Genomic DNA, 18,185 nt, shown 5'->3' with positions numbered 1-18,185 from the left:
CATTTAAGAGATAATCCAACCAGGGCAGAGACAACTAAGCATTGTGTGCCACCCGACACACAGTTCCCGTCAATGCCTACAAAACCTGCTTGAAGAAATGGCATCTGAGTCCCCAGCGAGCAAAACTCTAGACACACTACCGATTGACAGATCTAGTGGAGAGAGGAACGTGGTAAAGAATGCTTTGCAATCAGCAAAATCCAGGCTGTGCGAAATAAGGAGACCCGAGGCCGTGGCTTCTTCCATAAACCCAGCGGCAAGGAAAACAGAAGCAGCCGCGATGGAAGGAGCTCCGAATGATGACAAGGACCATGAGACATAGCGACCCACTGCACTGTCAGCCTTACTTAAATCCTCATTAAAACCAGACATAAGAAGACAAAGATTTTGAAGATGTTCACGGAAATTTGAATATCAATCAGTTGTTTGAGGACATGAGAGATATTAACGTGGGACAAGGGGAAGTGTTGATTTTGCAAAAATCTTCATCTTTTGGAAAATATATACAAAAATATTTACGGATTCAAAAACACGCACACAGACACCCAATGTATTGAACCTGAATCTGAGTGGGTCGGTAGTTAATTTTGTGTGTGCAGCGCAAATGAAGGATAGAGAGACGAGTTAAGGAATACCACGAGGCAGGAAGCCCCTGGACAAATCCGAACAAATCAGAATCCCAGGCTCTCTGGTGAGTCAAAGGCAGGAGGGAAGCAAGCAAGGCCGACGACCTGCCTTGGATTAGGAGACACCTAGCGAGGTGTGGGCCTCGTTTTCCTCGCAAATCTAACCTTATGGAAACCAAAGAGACATTCTTCAGACACTGGGGAAACTCAGAGGTGGCCTGGGCATCGAATGGTCTCGAGGCATGAATGTTAACCATCTCAGGAGCGTCTGGATGAGGGAGCGCCCAGAAATGGGATCTGGAATCTGCTTCAAAGCACACAATCGGCCACTGTAACAAGACTCTTGTGTGTGTGTGTGTGTGTGTGTGTGTTTTAAAGATTTTATTTGAGAGAGAGAGAGCAAGGGGGAGGGGCAAACGGAGAGGGAGAAACAGGCTCCCTGTTGAGCAGGGAGCCTGACGTAGAGCTCGATCCCAGGACCCCAGGATCATGACCTGAGCCCAAGGCAGATGCTTCACCAACTGAGCCACCCAGGCGCCCCACGACAAGATGTGCTGGCGCAGATAAGGCAAGTGCGGCCAGACCTCGATGATGGTTTGATCTGGGGACGTGGAGATCCCTTAGATCGTTCCAGTTGTGTGCGTGTTTGAAATCTGGCACCAGAGATACCAAAGATGGCCTTGTGGGTTTTTCCACTCAGGGAGCACGCGCACACACAAGCGCACAAGCGAGTCCCCTTCCTGGTGAGGACAGTGAACAGGACGTGGGTGCCTTCATCCTCTTGGGTGCTTCCGAGTGCAAGGCTTCGCGGGGTCAATTTGCACTTCAAGGTCAGTGCTGTTACTTACAACACTGCATTCCCCCAAATGCCTTTTTCTACTTTTTGCCGGGCAGGGAGGGTGGGCAATGAGAGCACTTCGGGAAATGGAAAGAGAGCATCCCTTGCTCCGGAGGCAACTAAAATCAAATACGCAGCAACGCTAACAGCCTGGTTGTGATACTGGACGATGCCACCCCCCTGGGGGGAACTGGGTGAAGGGTACAGGGCAATTTCCCGTGAGCCTCTAATTAACAAAAAAATTTTTAAAAAATATGTAATTATTTAAAAGTCTTCTTCTGTGAACAGGGGAGTTTCCCTGCAGGTGGCACTTTTGGGAGAAGCATGGACCCAGAGAAATGAGTCCTGTGTCTGGGTGTTTCAGGGAGACTGGTCACGGATGCTCCAAGCAAGTCCAACCTGACGATAAGCATCGGAGCTGCACGTGGTTATCTGGTCCTCCTCGCCGCCCCTTGTGCAGAGTGCCTCCTGGTGGGGAGTCCCCGCGTGCTCATTTGACATAGGCCACCCACCCCGGGGCCTCGGCTCCCCGGAGCTGTGTTCTCAGACAGGTGCACAGGTGACCGAATCAATCTTGGAAACAGACAGGAAACTGTCTCGGGAATCAGCCTTCCCCATCTCCCCACATCGAGGAGATGCCTGTAGCACTTCTGTCCATATGCGCAGATGAGGACACTGAGGCTTGGGAGGCCGAGTCTCGTGCGAGTCACAGACGGGTGGAGAAAGTGACTGAGTGTGACCCGAGCTCCATACGCGCATCAGCATCAGAGACCGCCCTAAAAGAGACACTCCAGCCCAGCAGGGTCGGGATGGAAGGACCAAGCTGGGTGCCTCCGGGGACCCCCGGACAGACCTAAGGCAGGGGCCTCCAGGGTCCTCAAAGGCCAACAGGGGCCTGGCAGCTCGCAGAGACCTAGAAAATTCTCCACAAAGAAAATCCACTCTCCTAACCCAGAGCCCTGTTTCATTTTTGCACTTTTGGCAGCCACACGGGCACAAGAGGAAAGCATGCGTTCTGTTCCTCTTAGCATAAAACCCCAACAAAAGCATGATCCTACATGGCAGATGGCGCTCGGCCTCCGTGATGGAGAGGCAACCTTCCGCGGGTGTAGCGGGGAGACCACCGGGAGGCGGAGAAGGGTCCCCCGCTGACGTAGTTAAAATCTAGGCCTTGGAACCAATTGCCGTGGTGTATGGCCTGCGTCCACCGTCTAAATTATGTGATCCCGGGCAAGTCACCCAATCCCTCTGTAAAAAAGCAGGATGCTGATGGTGCAAGAAAGATTTTTCTGGAACATTCCAAAAGATCAGAGCTCCTCCGTGTAGTGTCAAGAACAGCGCTGGGCTCAGGATAAAGCTCAAGATGCATTCATGCTGCTGTTGCCATGGGGACATGCAGGCCCTGTGCCTACCAAGTCAGGCGATTTTCAAGGGAAGCTGGGAGTTTTGATGTGGCATCTCCCGAGTTTCGAAGCTTGGCCTTAAAAACCTGTAGAGTCCAAACGGAACCCATTGGTGGACCACATGGGGCCTGAGGATCAGGGGTGTGCAGCTTCTGGTCTGAGACTCTGTGGCACCTGTGGAGTCCGCTGAGCTGGCTGGCATCGAGGGCTGGGGCCTACTGTAGGCTGGGCACCGGCCCAGGGCTGAGAGATTCATGAGCCCGGCCTTTGCCCTCAGAGCGCCCAGACCAGGAGAGGGAGCCCAATATTTGCCCTGAGAGTCACTTGGATGAGCCCGACAGAAATTGCTCCCAAGCAGGTGCAGACAAAGGGCAAGGCCCCACCTGCCCCAGCCCTGGGCAACCTCTGTTTGATTCTCACCTGGACTTCTTTAAAGGCATTTTGACCCTATCTGGCAAGTTCCGGGAAAAGCCTGGAGGCTGACAATCTGCCCGTTTCTCTTGTCCTGCTCGGCTGTTTCCAGACGCTCCAGCCATGGCTGTCCTGGTGTGTGGATGGGCCTTCTCGTGATGTCTGCGGTGCTGGCCTGCAGAAGTAACCTGAAGAAAGGTAGTCCAACTCGCCAGCACCGGCTGGCTCCTCCTTGCACAGCTCAGTTGTCCGATGTCCTCACTTCGAGGAGGCCAATGGGGACCACCTAACCCAAACAGCCCATTGAGTCCCTCCAGGATGTCATTCTGTCTCCGGCTCTTGACTGCATTTACTGCTGCCAGAAACGTCTCTCTTTTGTTCAGCAAGTCATGCATTGGTCAGTGCCTGTCTATTGGCATCCGAAGAGCAGGGACTGAGCCTGTCCCATGAACTCCTAAGGACAGAGCCTGTTCTCAAACTATTTGGGGACAGGTGGTTAAATACATAGATGAACGAATAACTATACTCCATCCTTATGGCCCAGAGATGATGCTAAATCCACGTGCTACTCAGTGGGCAGATAATCTATGTGCAGGAAGATATTAATATGACTTTGTCCCGGCCAGCTCACCAGGTTCTAGAAGCTTCCAACAGTCTCCTGACTGTCCCTTGACAATATAAAACGCCATTGCCCCCTTGCCATCTCCTCTCCCCCGAGTCTCACCCCTTCTGGACTCCATCCGAGGTGGGGAGGGAGGAGTGGCTTTACACCTCACCACACACTCACACCCCCTGGGGTCACTCACAATGCGCTCAAACTCCTTGGCCTGCCTCAGCTCCCGCGGAAAGCCGTCAATGAGGAAGCCCCGACTCTCTGGGCGAGATAACATGGCGTTGCTGATCATGTCTAGGATGATGCCCTGGGAAGGAAAGGGGTGGCGGCTTCAGTGCTCCAGGGTCCCTCACCTACATGGCCACCTTGTCAAGTTCTCTCCCTTAGTTTGGACTTCAGGTGAATCCAGGGAGTACCTGCCCTCCCCAGGGCCTGGGATTCTGGGTCTGCTCTGGTGTCCTGGGGCCACTCTGATGCACAAAGCCCATCTACTGGGCAAGTGGCTACTGTGTGCCAGGTACAGGGGTGACCTTCATTTTACAGGTGAGGAAACAGGTACAGAAGGGGCCGGTGATAGAGACGCCCAAGGTCACAAAAGGAATAAATACTAGCAAACTTTACCAAGTGCTTGTGAAGTGCCAGGCACTTTGCCATGTGCTTTATAGGAATGACATCAGCCAACACTCACTACAGACTCCTGCTGTGGGTCCAGCTGGTCTCCCCTTTTTACAGGTGAGGACACGGAGACTCAGGTAGCAAGGCAGTGGCCAGGCCAGGAGCCGTGGCCTTCTGGGCCTATCTACTTCCACAGGGCTTCCAGGGAAGCTCATCCTAATGTACCCCCTTCTTCTTCCCTCTGCCCCGGAGCCTGTGAGCTCTCACCATGGGCACCAGGAGCCCCTGCAGCATGATGTCATGGATCTTCCGGCCCCGCTGGGTGCTGCGTTGGGCCTCCTGCCGCAGCAGCTGGCCCAGCCCCACATGGCAGAAGCCATATTTGGTCGCCATGTTCTTGCACTGTGTCCCTTTGCCACAACCTGGGCCGCCCATCACGAAGATGATCAGGGGGGACTTGAGGATGTCTGGGGGGCCCAGGGAAGAGGTGGGGAGAGGGTTTGGTGCCTGCAGGGACCAGCACGCACCGATGTGACTGTGTCCACAGCCTAGTGTGTGTCCTTGGTGAGTGACACTGGACACGGGTCTCCTGGCATACTCACTTTTGCCCTAGGGTGGCATTTGGGGGTGCATATCCATGCCTAATGGTATATCCAGGCATGGCATGCATTAGTGCTGTTATGGGTCGCTGTGAAGCAGATGTGAACTTGAGCAGGCCTGGCCCTCTGCACACAGCATCTCCTTGAAGAATCTCAATGACTCTATCATCCCATTCTACAGTTGCGGAAACAGGCTCAGAGCAGGGCAGGAACTCGCCCATCCTCCAGACCACCCCACACCACCCTTCTCTTCCTCCACTCTGCTCTAGCCCCAGTGGCCTCTTCTGTCCCTTAAACTTGCCACACTCAGCCCTCTCCTGATGTTCCCCCTGCACGGTAAGTCCCCCCTCCACTACCTTCAGGTCACAGCCCCCCCCATCAGGCTTTCTCTAAGAGACTCCCTCCCCATCATTCCATCCCAGAGCTCCATTTCTTCCATAGCAGCGGCCATGATCAGCGATGATTTTGCCTGTTTACTTGTTCTTGTCTGTCTCTGCTGCCAGACTATACTCCATGAGGGCAAGGACTGTTTCTGTCTTGCTGGTCCCTATGTTTCTATTAATTGGCACAGTTCCTGACTTATAGTAGTGGGTGATGAGTAAATGAACGTCCACGGCTACCAGGAATGCCCATGGAGTGCAGTAGTTTATAATGCAATGTTGGTGTCTTGCTTCCCTTCCTCCGCCTTGGCTTAGTGAATTCCTAGCAACTCACAGGGCCCAGCTTAAATCTCCCCTCCTCCCTGAGACCTGAGACCCGGCTCTTCTTTCCCTGTGGCAGCCCTGTTCCCTCCTGCTTGTAGATGCCATTTTCTGAGACTGTCTCCTTCACTACACTCTCATCTCCAGGCCAGGGAGCTAGTTTGACACATTCACCCTGGAGTGCCCAGAACCCCGCACAGCAGGTGCCCAAGTGGATCAGCATGGCTGATCCTTGAGCATGTGCAGTTGTGTTACTATCACGGGGGGGAGGGGGGGCGTGTGCACGCTGGACTTGGGGTGTTGGACACCTGCACCCCCCTCACGCCCTTCACAGCCTCCTTCCTCCCCCCCGCCCGTGAGCCAGCCGCCCCCGCGATGTTACCCTTCTCCTGGGGTCTCAGGGCCCTGCCCATCTGAGGCAGCTTGGACCTCCACAGACCCATCCCACCAGCGGCCCGTGGGGTGGTCGCGCCCCATCCCCACCCAGGCCCTGACTCCTCCTGGTTCGGCTCAACGTCACAAGGGCCCGATCATTTGGCGAGATGATGAAGTGTCCCCGGGGCAGAAGGAGGAAATGAACCCAAAGAGGCTCAGGTGGAGCCGCAGCACTTTGCTGCGGAAGAGGCCTCGGTCGCTATGGTGACGCGCCCTCCTTGGACTCACTTCCGGAGTGGAGTGGCGCATGCGCTGGGCGCCCGAGAGCTCGCGAGGAAGGCTAGTTTCTCCCTCCCCTCCCAGGATGCCCAGCGGTTCCGGGTGTGACGTCGAGGGAGGCGTGGCCGCAGAGCTGATTAAATTAACCGTGCATATAGCGAGGCGAGACCCCGCGCGAGCGGCAGACGGTGTGATTTCTAGCTCGGGTTCGGGTTGGCCTCTTCCCTCTGGAAGGAGACAGGGGTACGTGAGGCGGAGGAGGTTGCCATCGCGACGCGACCCGAGTTTCGCTTCCAGGTTAGGCGCAGGCGCAGACGTGGCCGGAGTGGTCCCCGAGACGGACGGCCGACTGAGCACCGCTTCAGGGGAGCTGCTCCCGGGATCGGTGGCACCTCGGGCTTGGGGTCCTCGATCGGGGCCAGAGAGCCGACACCGCGAGGGCGGCTTCCCCGGGACCGAGGGACGCGGACCGGACCCGAACCACCGATCGTCACTCATGGCGGCCCTCGTGAGTATGCGGCGGAACTGGGGGATCCCGGCGGCGGCCTCTGCGACCCTTCACTCACCGTCCTTCCTTCTGTACCCGCAGGGCCCCAGCAGCCAGAACGTCACTGAGTATGTCGTTCGAGTTCCCAAGTAAGTCCCTGAGCCCTCTTCCCACTTCCCACGAGAAGGGATCAAAACCTTGCTGAGCTTCTAGGCAAGCCCGGCACCTCTTGTGATTCTCCCTCCTAACTAGCAGGGACCTGGGGACAGGGCTCGGGTTGAGCCGAAGCCTTTCTGGGGGCATCCAGTGTTTTGAACAGAAGGAATGAATGAATAAGTACATTAACAGACGGTAGGATGCAGCCTCCTGGTCAGGAATGCCTTTTCCCCAGTTGTGACTCCTTTGTTGGTCCTCTGGAAACCCGGTTCCAGGATTTTTCTCCTCTGGGAGACATTCCCTGCCTGACCTCCCCCATCCCCAGGGCAGAATTCCCCATTATTCCCACATCTTGGGCTCCCCCAGATCTTTGTGCCTCCTTCTGCTCTTCTTCAGTACGGGTTGGGGGAGTATGGATCTGTTCCCTGACAGACTGGGAACCCCTGAGGGCTTTTGTGGGTCCCCAGCATTGCTGAGCCAGGGAGTGTTTGTTAAATGAATGAAGGACTGAGCACTGCCTCTTCTTGCCCATTCCAGAAACACAACTAAGAAATATAACATCATGGCCTTCAACGCAGCTGATAAAGTCAACTTCGCTACCTGGAATCAGGTAAGCCCCTGTGAGTGCGAGAACCTGATCCTGCACTTGGCGGTTGCAGTAGATGCTTAGTTATAGTAGTAACTGAGGCTTGGTTTCCTCTACGTGCCCTGAGTGGAGATGAGATGATGTACTAAGGCCCAGGCTGAGCTGCTGGGTATCCCTGTGAGGAAGATTTGGCAGGCCCCACAGGAGGCCTTGTGAAAGGAGAACATTTAGAATTTGTGTCCACTGACAGGCATTTTTGGTCTGGAGTTATCTGGGCAAGGGAGGGGGCTGCATCCCGCAGATGGTTTTTGGAAGCTGTCTCTCTCCATTGGTGCTGCTCTGGCAGAATACCCCAGACCGGATGGCTTATAAACAACACATGTTTGTTTCTCACAGTTCTGAAGGCTGGGAGGTCCAAGGTCAAGGTGCCAGCAGATAGATTTTTGGTCTGGTGAGGGCCTGCCTCCTGGTTCATGGATGGCTGTCTTTTTACTGTGTGCTCACATGGCAGAAGGGGTGAGGGAGCCCCCTGGGGCCTCTCTCCTAAGGGCACTCATCTCATTCACGAGGGCTCCATCCTCATGACCTAATCCCCTTCCCAAGGCCCCATCTCCCGAAGCCATCACCCTGGGGGTTAGGTTTCAACGTATGCATTTAGGGGTGGAACACCAACATTCAGTCTATAACAGAAGCCATTAAAGGGTTTTAAACAGGGCAATTATAGTGATCTGGGTGCTGTCAGGAGACAGGCTGTGGGATCAAGTGAAGACAAAGGGTGTGCAGGGTGGAGGCGTCAGCTGGGGTCCAGAGGAGTGACCTTTGGGCCTGGAGCAAACAGCGGTTATGAAAAGTGGGTGGATTCTAGTGTGTTTCGAAGTGGAGCCAACATGATTTGTTAATGATTGGTTGTTGAGGGGTGACAGGGCCAGATGGATGGAGTATTTGGGAACTCTGGTCCCGACATCATATATTAGACATCCAGGAGGAGACGGGAAATAAGCAGTTGAGCATATGAGTTGGGAGACTGGCAGGGGGCATCTGGGCATTTGGAGCGGCATTTAAAGCCACGGAGCCTGATCCGGCCCAGCAGAGGAGTTGGCCCCACGTCTAAAGTTGGCAGCTTCAGACCTTCGCTCAGTTTGCCGGCTCCTACTGCTCAATCTTGTTTTCCAGCACAGGTCTCTCTTTGGACTGTTTTTAAACATCACTTCATCTAGTTGAGCAAATGAGGCCATTGGACATTGGGCAGGTGAATGCTTGCTCAGGGCACCCTCTTCCCTTGTAGGGTGCCTGCCTCCCTGCATCTCCAGCTGCACACCCATTCATATACAAACTAACATGCTTCCCCAAACTCTGGTCTCACCTAAATTATCCAGAGAGGGTGCAGGGTTTCCAAATCCCTGATCACTCAGTGGGGGGACATCCTTTATCACTAATCATCTAAGAGAGAAATAACCCACCCATCAGGGATACCCAGCCCCCAAACAACACTCATCGCTAAGAAGAATAACTTGGCAAATACTTTGGGAACATACCACCTTCCATCCCTCATTAAGTAGGAGGGCCTCTCTCCCCCGACCCATGAGAACCCAGAGGAGCCCCTCAGTCACCCATCATCTTGAGGTGCAGCACCTGAGTAGTTATCACCTCTTGAGATACGTGACCTCCTAGCCCCTAGGAACTTGGGGGTTACACATACCCCATTCCCTGATCATCATGGGGGGACATCACTCATCACTCCTTGTTTTGACCTCCCGGAGGTCACACCCCCTGAAAATCTAGTCACGGGGAGATACAGCCCCCAGAATTCTCGTTGACTAAGAGGCATACTCCCTAAAAAACTTAGGAGGAGGATTACATTCCCTGGGGAAAAACGAATCCTCTGGGTTGTTACTAATCACCCGAGGGAGGGGGCAGGTACAGGCGTCTAAGTGCTGTCAACCATGAGGGACATCCCCTCCCCCCGTAGCTGCTCCCCACCCACGGCAACTTGTGAGCAGAACCCCCCCCCCCCGCAAATGCATTCTTTGCAGCAGCTGTCCCCGGAGACCGCCCCCTGGGCCAGTGGTGAACCAGCCCGGCAGGGGCCCTGCCCTCTGGGGTGACCGCCTTCAGATAATCAGGCCTGTTTACCCGCCTTTAGTAATGAGGCACACCCTGAGCTGGCTCCCAGAAAAGGAGGTGCAGGAAGGACACTGATTCCTCCCATCCCCTGGGGGTGCCCTGATTCTGGCCTCAGCCTGGGTAGCTTGACCTGGGATCAAAGGCTAGCTTGGGGAGCAGCTGAGTGGCTCAGTCATTAAGCGTCTGCCTTTGGCTCAGGTCATGATCCCAGGGTTCTGGGATCAAGCCCCGCATCAGGCTCCCTGATCCTCAGGAAGCCTGCTTCTCCCTCTCCCACTCCTCCTGCTTGTGATCCCTCTCTCGTTGTGTCTCTGTCAAATAAATAAATAAAATCTTTAAAAAAAAAAAAAAAAGGCTAGCTTGGTAGCCGTTTTCCCTCCTATTTCGAAGCTTTTGTTCCATCATCCTCGAGCTTGTGGTGGTGTTGGCTGTTGAGAATTTCCGCCATCCTCATTCTTGTCCTTTATATCAGGGGTCAGCAGGCTTTTTCTTGAAGGACCAGCTAATTATTACGCTTGGCTTTGTTGGCTGGTGTCTGGCACAGCCCTTCTGTCCCGCCCCGCCCTGTACACAGTAAAGACACAATCCTATGTAAATGAGTGGGCGTGGCTGCACGCTAATAAAACTTTGCTCCCCCCCACCCCCCAACCCCCCATCCCCACCACTTCCTGGATGCCTGTAGGATCTTCTTGTTCCCAGCCATCTGAAATCTCTTGACGGGGAAGTAACATTGGTCGTCTTGCCTTTTCCAGCTAACATGTCTTCGCAATCGTTCCATACGCTTGCCTCCTCTTTTTGGCTGTTTGCTCTTCCGTTGTGTGGAGGCGGCCTTGTGTGGAGGCGGCCGTGTGTGTTAAGCGAGTCCCCTGCTGATGGGCATTAGATTCACTTCCGGTCTTTTGCTGCTGCAGCCAGTGGCCCTGTGTGTGGGGCATTTCACCTCCGCTGTCTGGAGGAGGCAGCTTGAGGGTAAGCAGTGTGTGCGGCTTAGAATTTCTAACTGCTGCTGAATTGCCTGGAGATCCAAATCTGGAAAGCAGCCTTCAGTGGTGTCTAAATGCAGACAGAGAAGAAGAGTGGGCCGGTTCCAAGCAGGTTGTTTTCATTGTTTTTGCTTTTGTCCTCTCACCAGAATGATCCGTTTTGTTTTTGTTTTTTTTTAACTGTTGATTTAGAAATAGTTTCAGACTTTGAAAAGCTGCAAAATAGACATAGTGTGAGGCTTACCCACCTCCCTTCACCCAGATACACAGAGAGCCAGTATTCTACCCCTTTTTTTCATTTTGCTAAGCAGGAGGTTGGCTTTGAATGTCTGCAGCTCAGCCTGGGAGAAGGGGGTAAGGGTGTTCTTGCGGGGGCGGGCACCCTGCTGAAAGTGTCTTTTTCCTGCCTGCCCTGCCCTGTTGCCCCAGGCCCGGCTGGAGCGAGACCTGAGCAACAAGAAGATTTACCAAGAGGAGGAGATGCCTGAGTCCGGCGCGGGCAGCGAGTTCAACCGCAAGCTTCGCGAGGAGGCGAGGAGGAAGAAGTATGGCATCGTCCTTAAGGAGTTCCGGCCCGAGGACCAGCCGTGGCTGCTCCGCGTCAATGGCAAATCAGGCAGAAAGTAAGGGTGGCGCAGTGAGTGCCTCCCACGTCCCCCTTGTGTCCTAACTCCGTGGGACGTCCTCTCTCAACTCCCGTGGCTCTCGTGGGGTTTTATTTCTGAAGATGAACCAAGCCGGTGCTCATGCAGGAGCTCTAGGGACCAGGGTGTGGGAAGCCTGAGAACCCGCCCTGACCACACACAGCAAGGGGCTGCCTGGAGGCAGGGTTGTGAGGATTGGGAGGTCAGGTGGATGGAGGGCACTGCAGGAAGAACAGCATGCACAAAAGCACGGAATGGCCTGCAGAGCTCTAGGGACTGTCACAGGGCGGGTGGATAGTGCAGGACAGTGGATGCCAGGATGCTGCTGGACTGTGGGTGGGCCGGGGCCCTGGGGAATCTTGAAGGTTGTAGGCAGGGAAAGGGCACTCTGTAAGACTTCCCAGACTTTGAGGGCAGAGAAGGGTGAGGGTAGAGGCCAGGAGGAGGCTAGTAGTAGTTCAGGCATGAGGAGGAACGTGGAGGCAAATCTGGAGGGGTCTGACTGCAGGGCTCCTGTTTCACAGCTAATCTATCATGGTCCTTCCAGAAATGAGGGGAGCCCTGAGCTCGCTCTGTGAGGTGGGGAGTGCTGGGCCTGCTTTCCAGATGTGGAAATCAAGGCTCACACAGTTGAAGGGCCAGCCCAGGGTCTCCCGACCTTGAATTTTTTTTTAAGATTTTATTTATTTATTTGAGAGAGAACGTGAGGGCAGGGAAGAGCAGAGGGAGAGGGACAAGCAGACTCCCCGCTGAGTGCGGAGCCTGATGTGGGGCTCAGTCTGAGGATCTCGAACCAAAGTCAGACACTTAACCAACTGAGCCACCCAGGCACCCCTGGATTTTGCTCAGAGAACCCAGGTGGTTTTGGAGAGGGCGGAGGCCAGGGGGCATAGGCCGGCAAGGGGCTGGTCCTGAGGACCAGGCTGTGACCATGACTCTCTGCAGGTTCAAGGGCATAAAAAAGGGAGGTGTGACAGAGAACACGTCCTACTACATCTTCACCCAGTGCCCTGACGGGGCCTTTGAGGCCTTCCCCGTGCATAACTGGTATAACTTCACGCCTCTGGCCCGGCATCGCACCCTCACTGCTGAAGAGGCCGAGGAGGAGTGGGAGAGGTGAGTGAGCCTGGGCAGGCCTGGAGGGAGGCAGGACCCAGACACTGTCCTCTCCCAGCTCCCCAGAAGGGGGCTCAAACACTTGGAAATGGGGTGTGTCACCATAGCCTTCTGTGTGGCGGGGAGCTGGGTACTCGGTGGTGACCAAGCCACACTCCGCCAGGCCCTCGGGGAGCTCCCAGTTCAGTGGGGGAGACAGACACGGAAGCATCAGGGACACACAGGGCCCTGAGAGAGCTGAGGAGGGGGTAGCTGAGCTGAGCCCTGGAGCAGGAATTGGCAGAGCAGGGGAGGTTCTCCCTGGCCCGCTTGGCTTCCCCCAGGCAAGAGGGCTATGGCTGGACCAACTACAGGTAAGATCTATATAATGTAAAGTTTACCATTTAACCATTTTTAAGTATCCACTTCAACGGCAGTAAGTACATTCACATGGTTGCACAGCCGTCACCATCATCCATCTCCAGAACTTTCTCATCTTCCCATACTGAGATTCAGTCCCCATTAAACAGTAACTTTTTGTCCCCCTCCCCTGGCTCCCACCATTCCACTTTCCATCTCTGAGTTCGACCTTTCTAGGGACCTCATATGAGTGGGATCATGCAGTATTTGTCTTTTTGTGACTAGCATATTTAATTCAGCATAATGTCTTCAAGGTTCATCCATATTGTAGCATACGTCAGTGTTTCATTCCTTTTTTTTAATTAAAAATAGTTTTAATTGGACTGTTGAATCTCAGATCTGTACCTCTGAAACAAATAATGCAATATATGTTAAGAAAAAAAAAAAGAAGATAGCAGGAGGGGAAGAATGAAGGGGGGGCATTCGGAGGGGTAGACGAACCATGAGAGATGATGGGACTCTGAAAAACAAACTGAGGGTTCTAGAGGGGAGGGGGGTGGGAGGATGGGTTAGCCTGGTGGTGGGTATTGAGGAGGGCACGTTCTGCATGGAGCACTGGGTGTTGTGCACGAACAATGAATCATGGAACACTTCATCTAGAACTAGTGATGTAATGTATGGGGATTAACATAAGAATAAAAAAAAATTCTTATGTAAAAAAAAAAATAGTTTTAATTGTAAAAAACACATAAAACTTACCATCTTAACCATTTTTAAGTGTACCACTCAGTAGCGTTAAGTCCACTCACAGTCTTCTGCAACAGAAGAATGTCGCTCCTTTTCACGCCACTGTTGAACTTTGTGCTATTAGATACAATCGTAAGATCTTCCTTAGATGCAGTCCTATTTTTTAAAACTTTTATCACCATGGTAAATGGAAACACCAGTCTTGTTTGTCATAAAAACAAAGGCACCCATAAACTACCATAAAAACACATGGATGTGCGGGCGCCTGGGTGGCTCAGTTGGTTAAGCGACTGCCTTCGGCTCAGGTCATGATCCTGGAGTCCCGGGATCGAGTCCCATTATCAGGCTCCTTGCTCAGCAGGGGGTCTGCTTCTCCCTCTGACCCTCCCCCCTCTCATGTGCTTGCTCTCTCTCATTCTCTCTCTCTCAAATAAATAAATAAAATCTTAAAAAAAAAACAAACAAAAAAAACCCACATGGATGTGAATACATTGTGGCCAAATTCTGTTGCCTGAGAAAGGCCCTGAGTTTGAGAGAGATGCTGGGATACCACACCACACCACACCTGCTCCTTGAGGGACACAGGGCAGAGAGGGAATTGAAGGGCCACCTCTCCCCATGTGATTTCAGGGTGTTCCATGCCATGGTTGTGAGTCCTCTGAGGTCATATCATCCCTCAGATCACCTAAGTCCTGTCTGTGGTTCCCCTTTGGGGAGCGCCTGGTGGAGATGCAAGGGGAAGGCCAGGTATCTGGAGCCAGGCCCCTTGTCACCCCCCACTGCACCCCTCCCCCTGCCCACAGGAGAAACAAAGTCCTGAACCACTTCAGCATCATGCAGCAGCGGCGGCTCAAGGATCAGGACCAGGATGAGGAAGATGAGGAGAAGGAGAAGCGTAGCCGCAAGAAGGCCAGTGAGCTGCGCATCCACGACCTGGAGGATGACCTGGAGATGTCATCTGACGACAGCGAGGCCAGTGGTGAGGAAGGTGAGGCCGGTGGAGCCCCCTGGGTGGCTGGGTCGTACTTTGTCAAGGTGTCTTGAGTGATGACTCAGGGAGGTTAATGCCACTGAAGGAAAGTTTACTCACTCACAGCCCGCTGGGAATGAGAGCATGACACGGCAGGCTCCATGGGCCCCTGGGGAAGCACCAGAGTTGGTAGGAGGCAGAAAGGAGTGACAGGAAGGTCTCAGCGGTGGCCTTTATCGGGATTTCCACGGGATGGGCCATGCAGGGGGTGGGGGCGAACAACTTCCAGATCGGCCAGTTCAAATAATCCTGGCAGGCCCTGGGCTACAGGGGTGGTTCCTGGTTTCTGGCACCCGGTACCCGGTCCTGGGGGCTGTAGGGAAGAAGATGATGGCCCCGAGTATGAGAGTGAGAGGGAGGGAGTTGGGGGTGGAGACTTGGACTGGTCGGGTTTGTGCGTGAGAGGCGAGTGCTTGGGGGAGTCTCTCCCTGGTTAGTGCGGGGCCCCAAGATGTCCAGACATCCTCGGATATGCCAAACAGGATGAGTACCAGCCTGAGCCCCGCTCTACTTCCCCAGGTGGTAGAGCCCCCAAGGCCAAGAAGAAGGCACCACCCACCAAGGGGGGCAAGAAGAAGAAGAAGAAGAAGGGGTCCGATGATGAGGCGTTCGAAGACAGCGACGACGGGGATTTCGAGGGCCAGGAGGTGGACTACATGTCCGACGGCTCGAGGTGAGGCGGGCAGCGGGCAGGAGGCGGCTGGGAGGCCTGGGCCGGCCTGGCCCATGCGTTCCCTCACCCTCTGCCCGCCCTCTGTCTTCCAGCAGCTCCCAGGATGAGCTGGAGGGCAAGCCCAAGGTCACCCAGCAGGAGGAGGGCCCCAAGGGCGTAGACGAGCAGAGCGAAAGCAGCGAGGAGAGTGAGGAGGAGAAGCCGCCCGAGGAGGACAAGGAGGAGGAGGAGGAGAAGAAGGTGCCCACACCTCAGGAGAAGAAGCGCAGGAAAGGTAGGTCCCCTCCCCGCTTCCCAGGTCCTCCCCTCCTCACTCCCAGAGCCCCTTACCTGACGTCGAGCTGGGGTGGGCGGGCACCGTGGCACTGACGTCCCTCCTCCGGCCCGAACAGACAGCAGCGACGAGTCGGACAGCTCGGAGGAGAGCGACATCGACAGCGAGGCGTCCTCGGCCCTCTTCATGGCGGTAAGGCCCAGCCCTGGGGCGGGAGCCGGCGGGCGGCTGTCCTGTCTCTAGACTCGCATCCCCGACCCGATCTCCGCAGAAGAAGAAGACGCCCCCCAAGAGGGAGCGGAGGCCGTCGGGAGGCAGCTCGCGGGGCAACAGCCGGCCGGGCACACCCAGCGCGGAGAGCGGCAGCACGTCGTCCACCCTGCGGGCGGCCGCCAACAAGCTGGAGCAGGGTGAGCAGCCCCGTCCCTGTCTGCCTCCACTTGCCGTCCACCCGCGGTCCCTCGTCCTGCCTCGGGACCGGAAGCCTGCCCGCCCCGAGCCCCCTGCACAGGGGCCCTGGTACCCCTCCGCCTGGGCGCGCAGGGGTGCAGCTGCCGGGCACGGGACTCAGCCCCGCCCCTGCTCCCCCAGGCAAGCGGACGAACGAGACGCCGGTGGCCAAGCGCTTGCGGCTGGACCCCGGGCCCCAGAGCCTGTCGGGGAAGTCGACCCCTCAGCCCCAGTCCGGGAAGTCGACCCCCAGCAGCGGGTAAGTTGGCGAGGGCGGCAGGGCTAGGGCAGGGGCGTGCGGGAGCCTCCTGCTGACGCCCGCCCTGCCCTCGGCTCCTCAGTGACGTGCAGGTGACCGAGGACGCCGTGCGCCGCTATCTGACACGGAAGCCCATGACCACCAAGGACCTGCTGAAGAAGTTCCAGACGAAGAAGACAGGGCTGAGCAGCGAGCAGACGGTGAACGTGCTTGCCCAGATCCTCAAGCGGCTCAACCCCGAGCGCAAGATGATCAGCGACAAGATGCACTTCTCTCTCAAGGAGTGACGGGCTCTGGCGCCCACCCACCTGCCCAATAAACAAGCTCCGTCTCCAGAACTTCCTGGGTGCTCGCGTTGTCTGGCCCCTGCTCCCCAAATCCCAGAGCCCCGCCTTGTCAATTCCAAATCACCCTGGGCAGTTTTCTCAGCAGAGGTCTCTTCCTCTCATGGGCCCCTCCCTCTGGAACCTTCCGCTGCCCCTTAGAGCCTGTTCCTCTTGGTCCTCAGCCTGTCGCAGTCACTGAGCATCCACCCCACATGGGCACGTGGGCTGTCTCTCCAGCTCTGGCTTCTGGTTCTGTGTTTAGTTGTAGCTGGTCCCCCTTAGCCCATGAAGTGCTTCGCTTCCATGACTGTTCTCCAGTCCTTGAATCATCTTTGCTTCCTTTTCAGATCAGCCGGTCTGTTTTGCGTGCCTTGCCCCTAATGCTTTTGATCCCTTCTTTCACATTTTTGTTTTAAGCATCTGTCTTCTTATGGTCTCTGCCAGACACCTGGTTCCTGAAACTCGCGGGCATCCTGTGTTACCTTCTGATTCCTCTTCACGATCGATTGTTGTGTTTTATAACTTTGAATGGGGACCTGAGGCCGGCTCAGGGGTTCTGTGGGGGCCTCCTGGGCAGTCGGCTTTGCAGGCCAATCCTGCAGGTGCTTTTTGCCTTTGCTCCCTCCCACCCAGGTGGCCCAGGAGCCCTGGGCTGAGCCCGGGTTAGGTGGTTCTCAGCTGGTGGGCTCTGGCCCAACGTGGCCACGACATCCCAAACCCTTTTGTTGCTGATGTTGGCACCTGGGCCCTGTTTTTCAGCTTTCCAGCGATGTTTCTAGGGCTCCCCTTATTTCTAACAACTTAGTTATGCATTTATTTTATCTTGCGTTGCCGGCGTTCTGCCTTGGGAAGGCTTTTTGAGTTCGTGGACAGTTTCATTGAGGGAAATGGAATTTGGCCGTGGTGCCACTTTTGAACCCCTGTTCTGTGTGATTGGCTGGAGGGAGGGGGGCAGGATGTGGGGCTTCCGCCTTGCCCGAGGCTGGATACTGGGTGGAAAACTTCTCCACCCAGTTCCACAGGCCCTTGGCTGCCGAGCAGAGATGCCAGAGATGACAGGCTAATTCCTAGGAATGTCCCAGGTCCATCCAGCCTCCCTCCCCATCCTTCCGCCAGGCCTTTTGGGGGCAGCAGGAAAGCAGTGTTGCCCCTGACCCGGCGATTTTACCCCTGGCCTCCCTGCCACGGGCCTGAGGTCTGAGGCCTCCCCAACCGGGCCGGCCCATGTGCCCCAGTGGGTAGGTGCAAGGGCCTTGTGTTCAGCAGCATCTGGCTTAAAATCCTGCCAGTGTTTAATTCTGGGCCACTTTGGCCAAGTGACAGTTTTTGTCTGAAGGTGGTCCCAACAAGCACCACAGTAACCACACCAGCAGGACGCAGAGTTTGGGTTACTCCCAGTCTTACTAACCTGGAAAGCGGCTCCTGAGCCTGTCTGTGCTCACCTGTGTAGGGCGAGTTCCCGAGCCCGTGTTTTCCTGGGGGAGGAGGGAGGTGACTGGCAGTTTCCAGAGCAAAGGCTCAGCTGCTGCGG

General features: G+C 55.3%; 1 protein-coding gene and 1 long non-coding RNA gene across 3 annotated transcripts; one reads left to right on the top strand and one right to left on the bottom strand.

Moving 5' to 3' along the window:
* Nucleotides 1-6,565: 6,565 nt before the first annotated feature.
* On the top strand, nt 6,566-16,666 carry GTF2F1 (general transcription factor IIF subunit 1). 2 transcript variants are annotated; one of them, XM_081806478.1, is made up of 12 exons: nt 6,566-6,968; nt 7,050-7,096; nt 7,641-7,713; nt 11,226-11,419; nt 12,386-12,556; nt 14,446-14,630; nt 15,192-15,345; nt 15,441-15,619; nt 15,738-15,811; nt 15,891-16,029; nt 16,211-16,328; nt 16,411-16,666. In XM_081806478.1, exons 1-12 carry the CDS (start codon nt 6,957-6,959, stop codon nt 16,613-16,615), a joined length of 1,551 nt encoding a protein of 516 aa, XP_081662604.1. In that variant the 5' UTR covers nt 6,566-6,956; the 3' UTR covers nt 16,616-16,666. The 2 variants fall into 2 exon arrangements, with proteins under 2 accessions (XP_081662604.1, XP_081662563.1); XM_081806437.1 differs by having other exon boundaries at nt 6,567-6,968; nt 15,438-15,619.
* Nucleotides 13,617-15,818, bottom strand: LOC145717554 (uncharacterized). The gene is made up of 2 exons (XR_014140877.1): nt 15,704-15,818; nt 13,617-14,985 (listed from the first exon to the last, which is right to left on the bottom strand). It is a non-coding gene; the product is annotated as an uncharacterized LOC145717554 (long non-coding RNA).
* Nucleotides 16,667-18,185: the final 1,519 nt, after the last annotated feature.

The sequence above is a fragment of the Leptonychotes weddellii genome, chromosome 1 (genome assembly GCF_054177405.1).
Source record: "Leptonychotes weddellii isolate Sample4059 chromosome 1, ASM5417740v2, whole genome shotgun sequence".
Classification (NCBI taxonomy): Eukaryota; Metazoa; Chordata; class Mammalia; order Carnivora; family Phocidae; genus Leptonychotes; species Leptonychotes weddellii.
This window is presented reverse-complemented; position numbering and strand designations above follow the sequence as displayed.

Bases quoted from the DNA above. Each gene is read 5' to 3' on its own strand.
- GTF2F1 (XM_081806437.1), top strand. The intron at 12,557-14,445 runs GTGAGTGAGCCT...CCCTGCCCACAG, and splicing joins GCCGAGGAGGAGTGGGAGAG to GAGAAACAAAGTCCTGAACC. The intron at 16,030-16,210 runs GTGAGCAGCCCC...CTGCTCCCCCAG, and splicing joins CGCCAACAAGCTGGAGCAGG to GCAAGCGGACGAACGAGACG.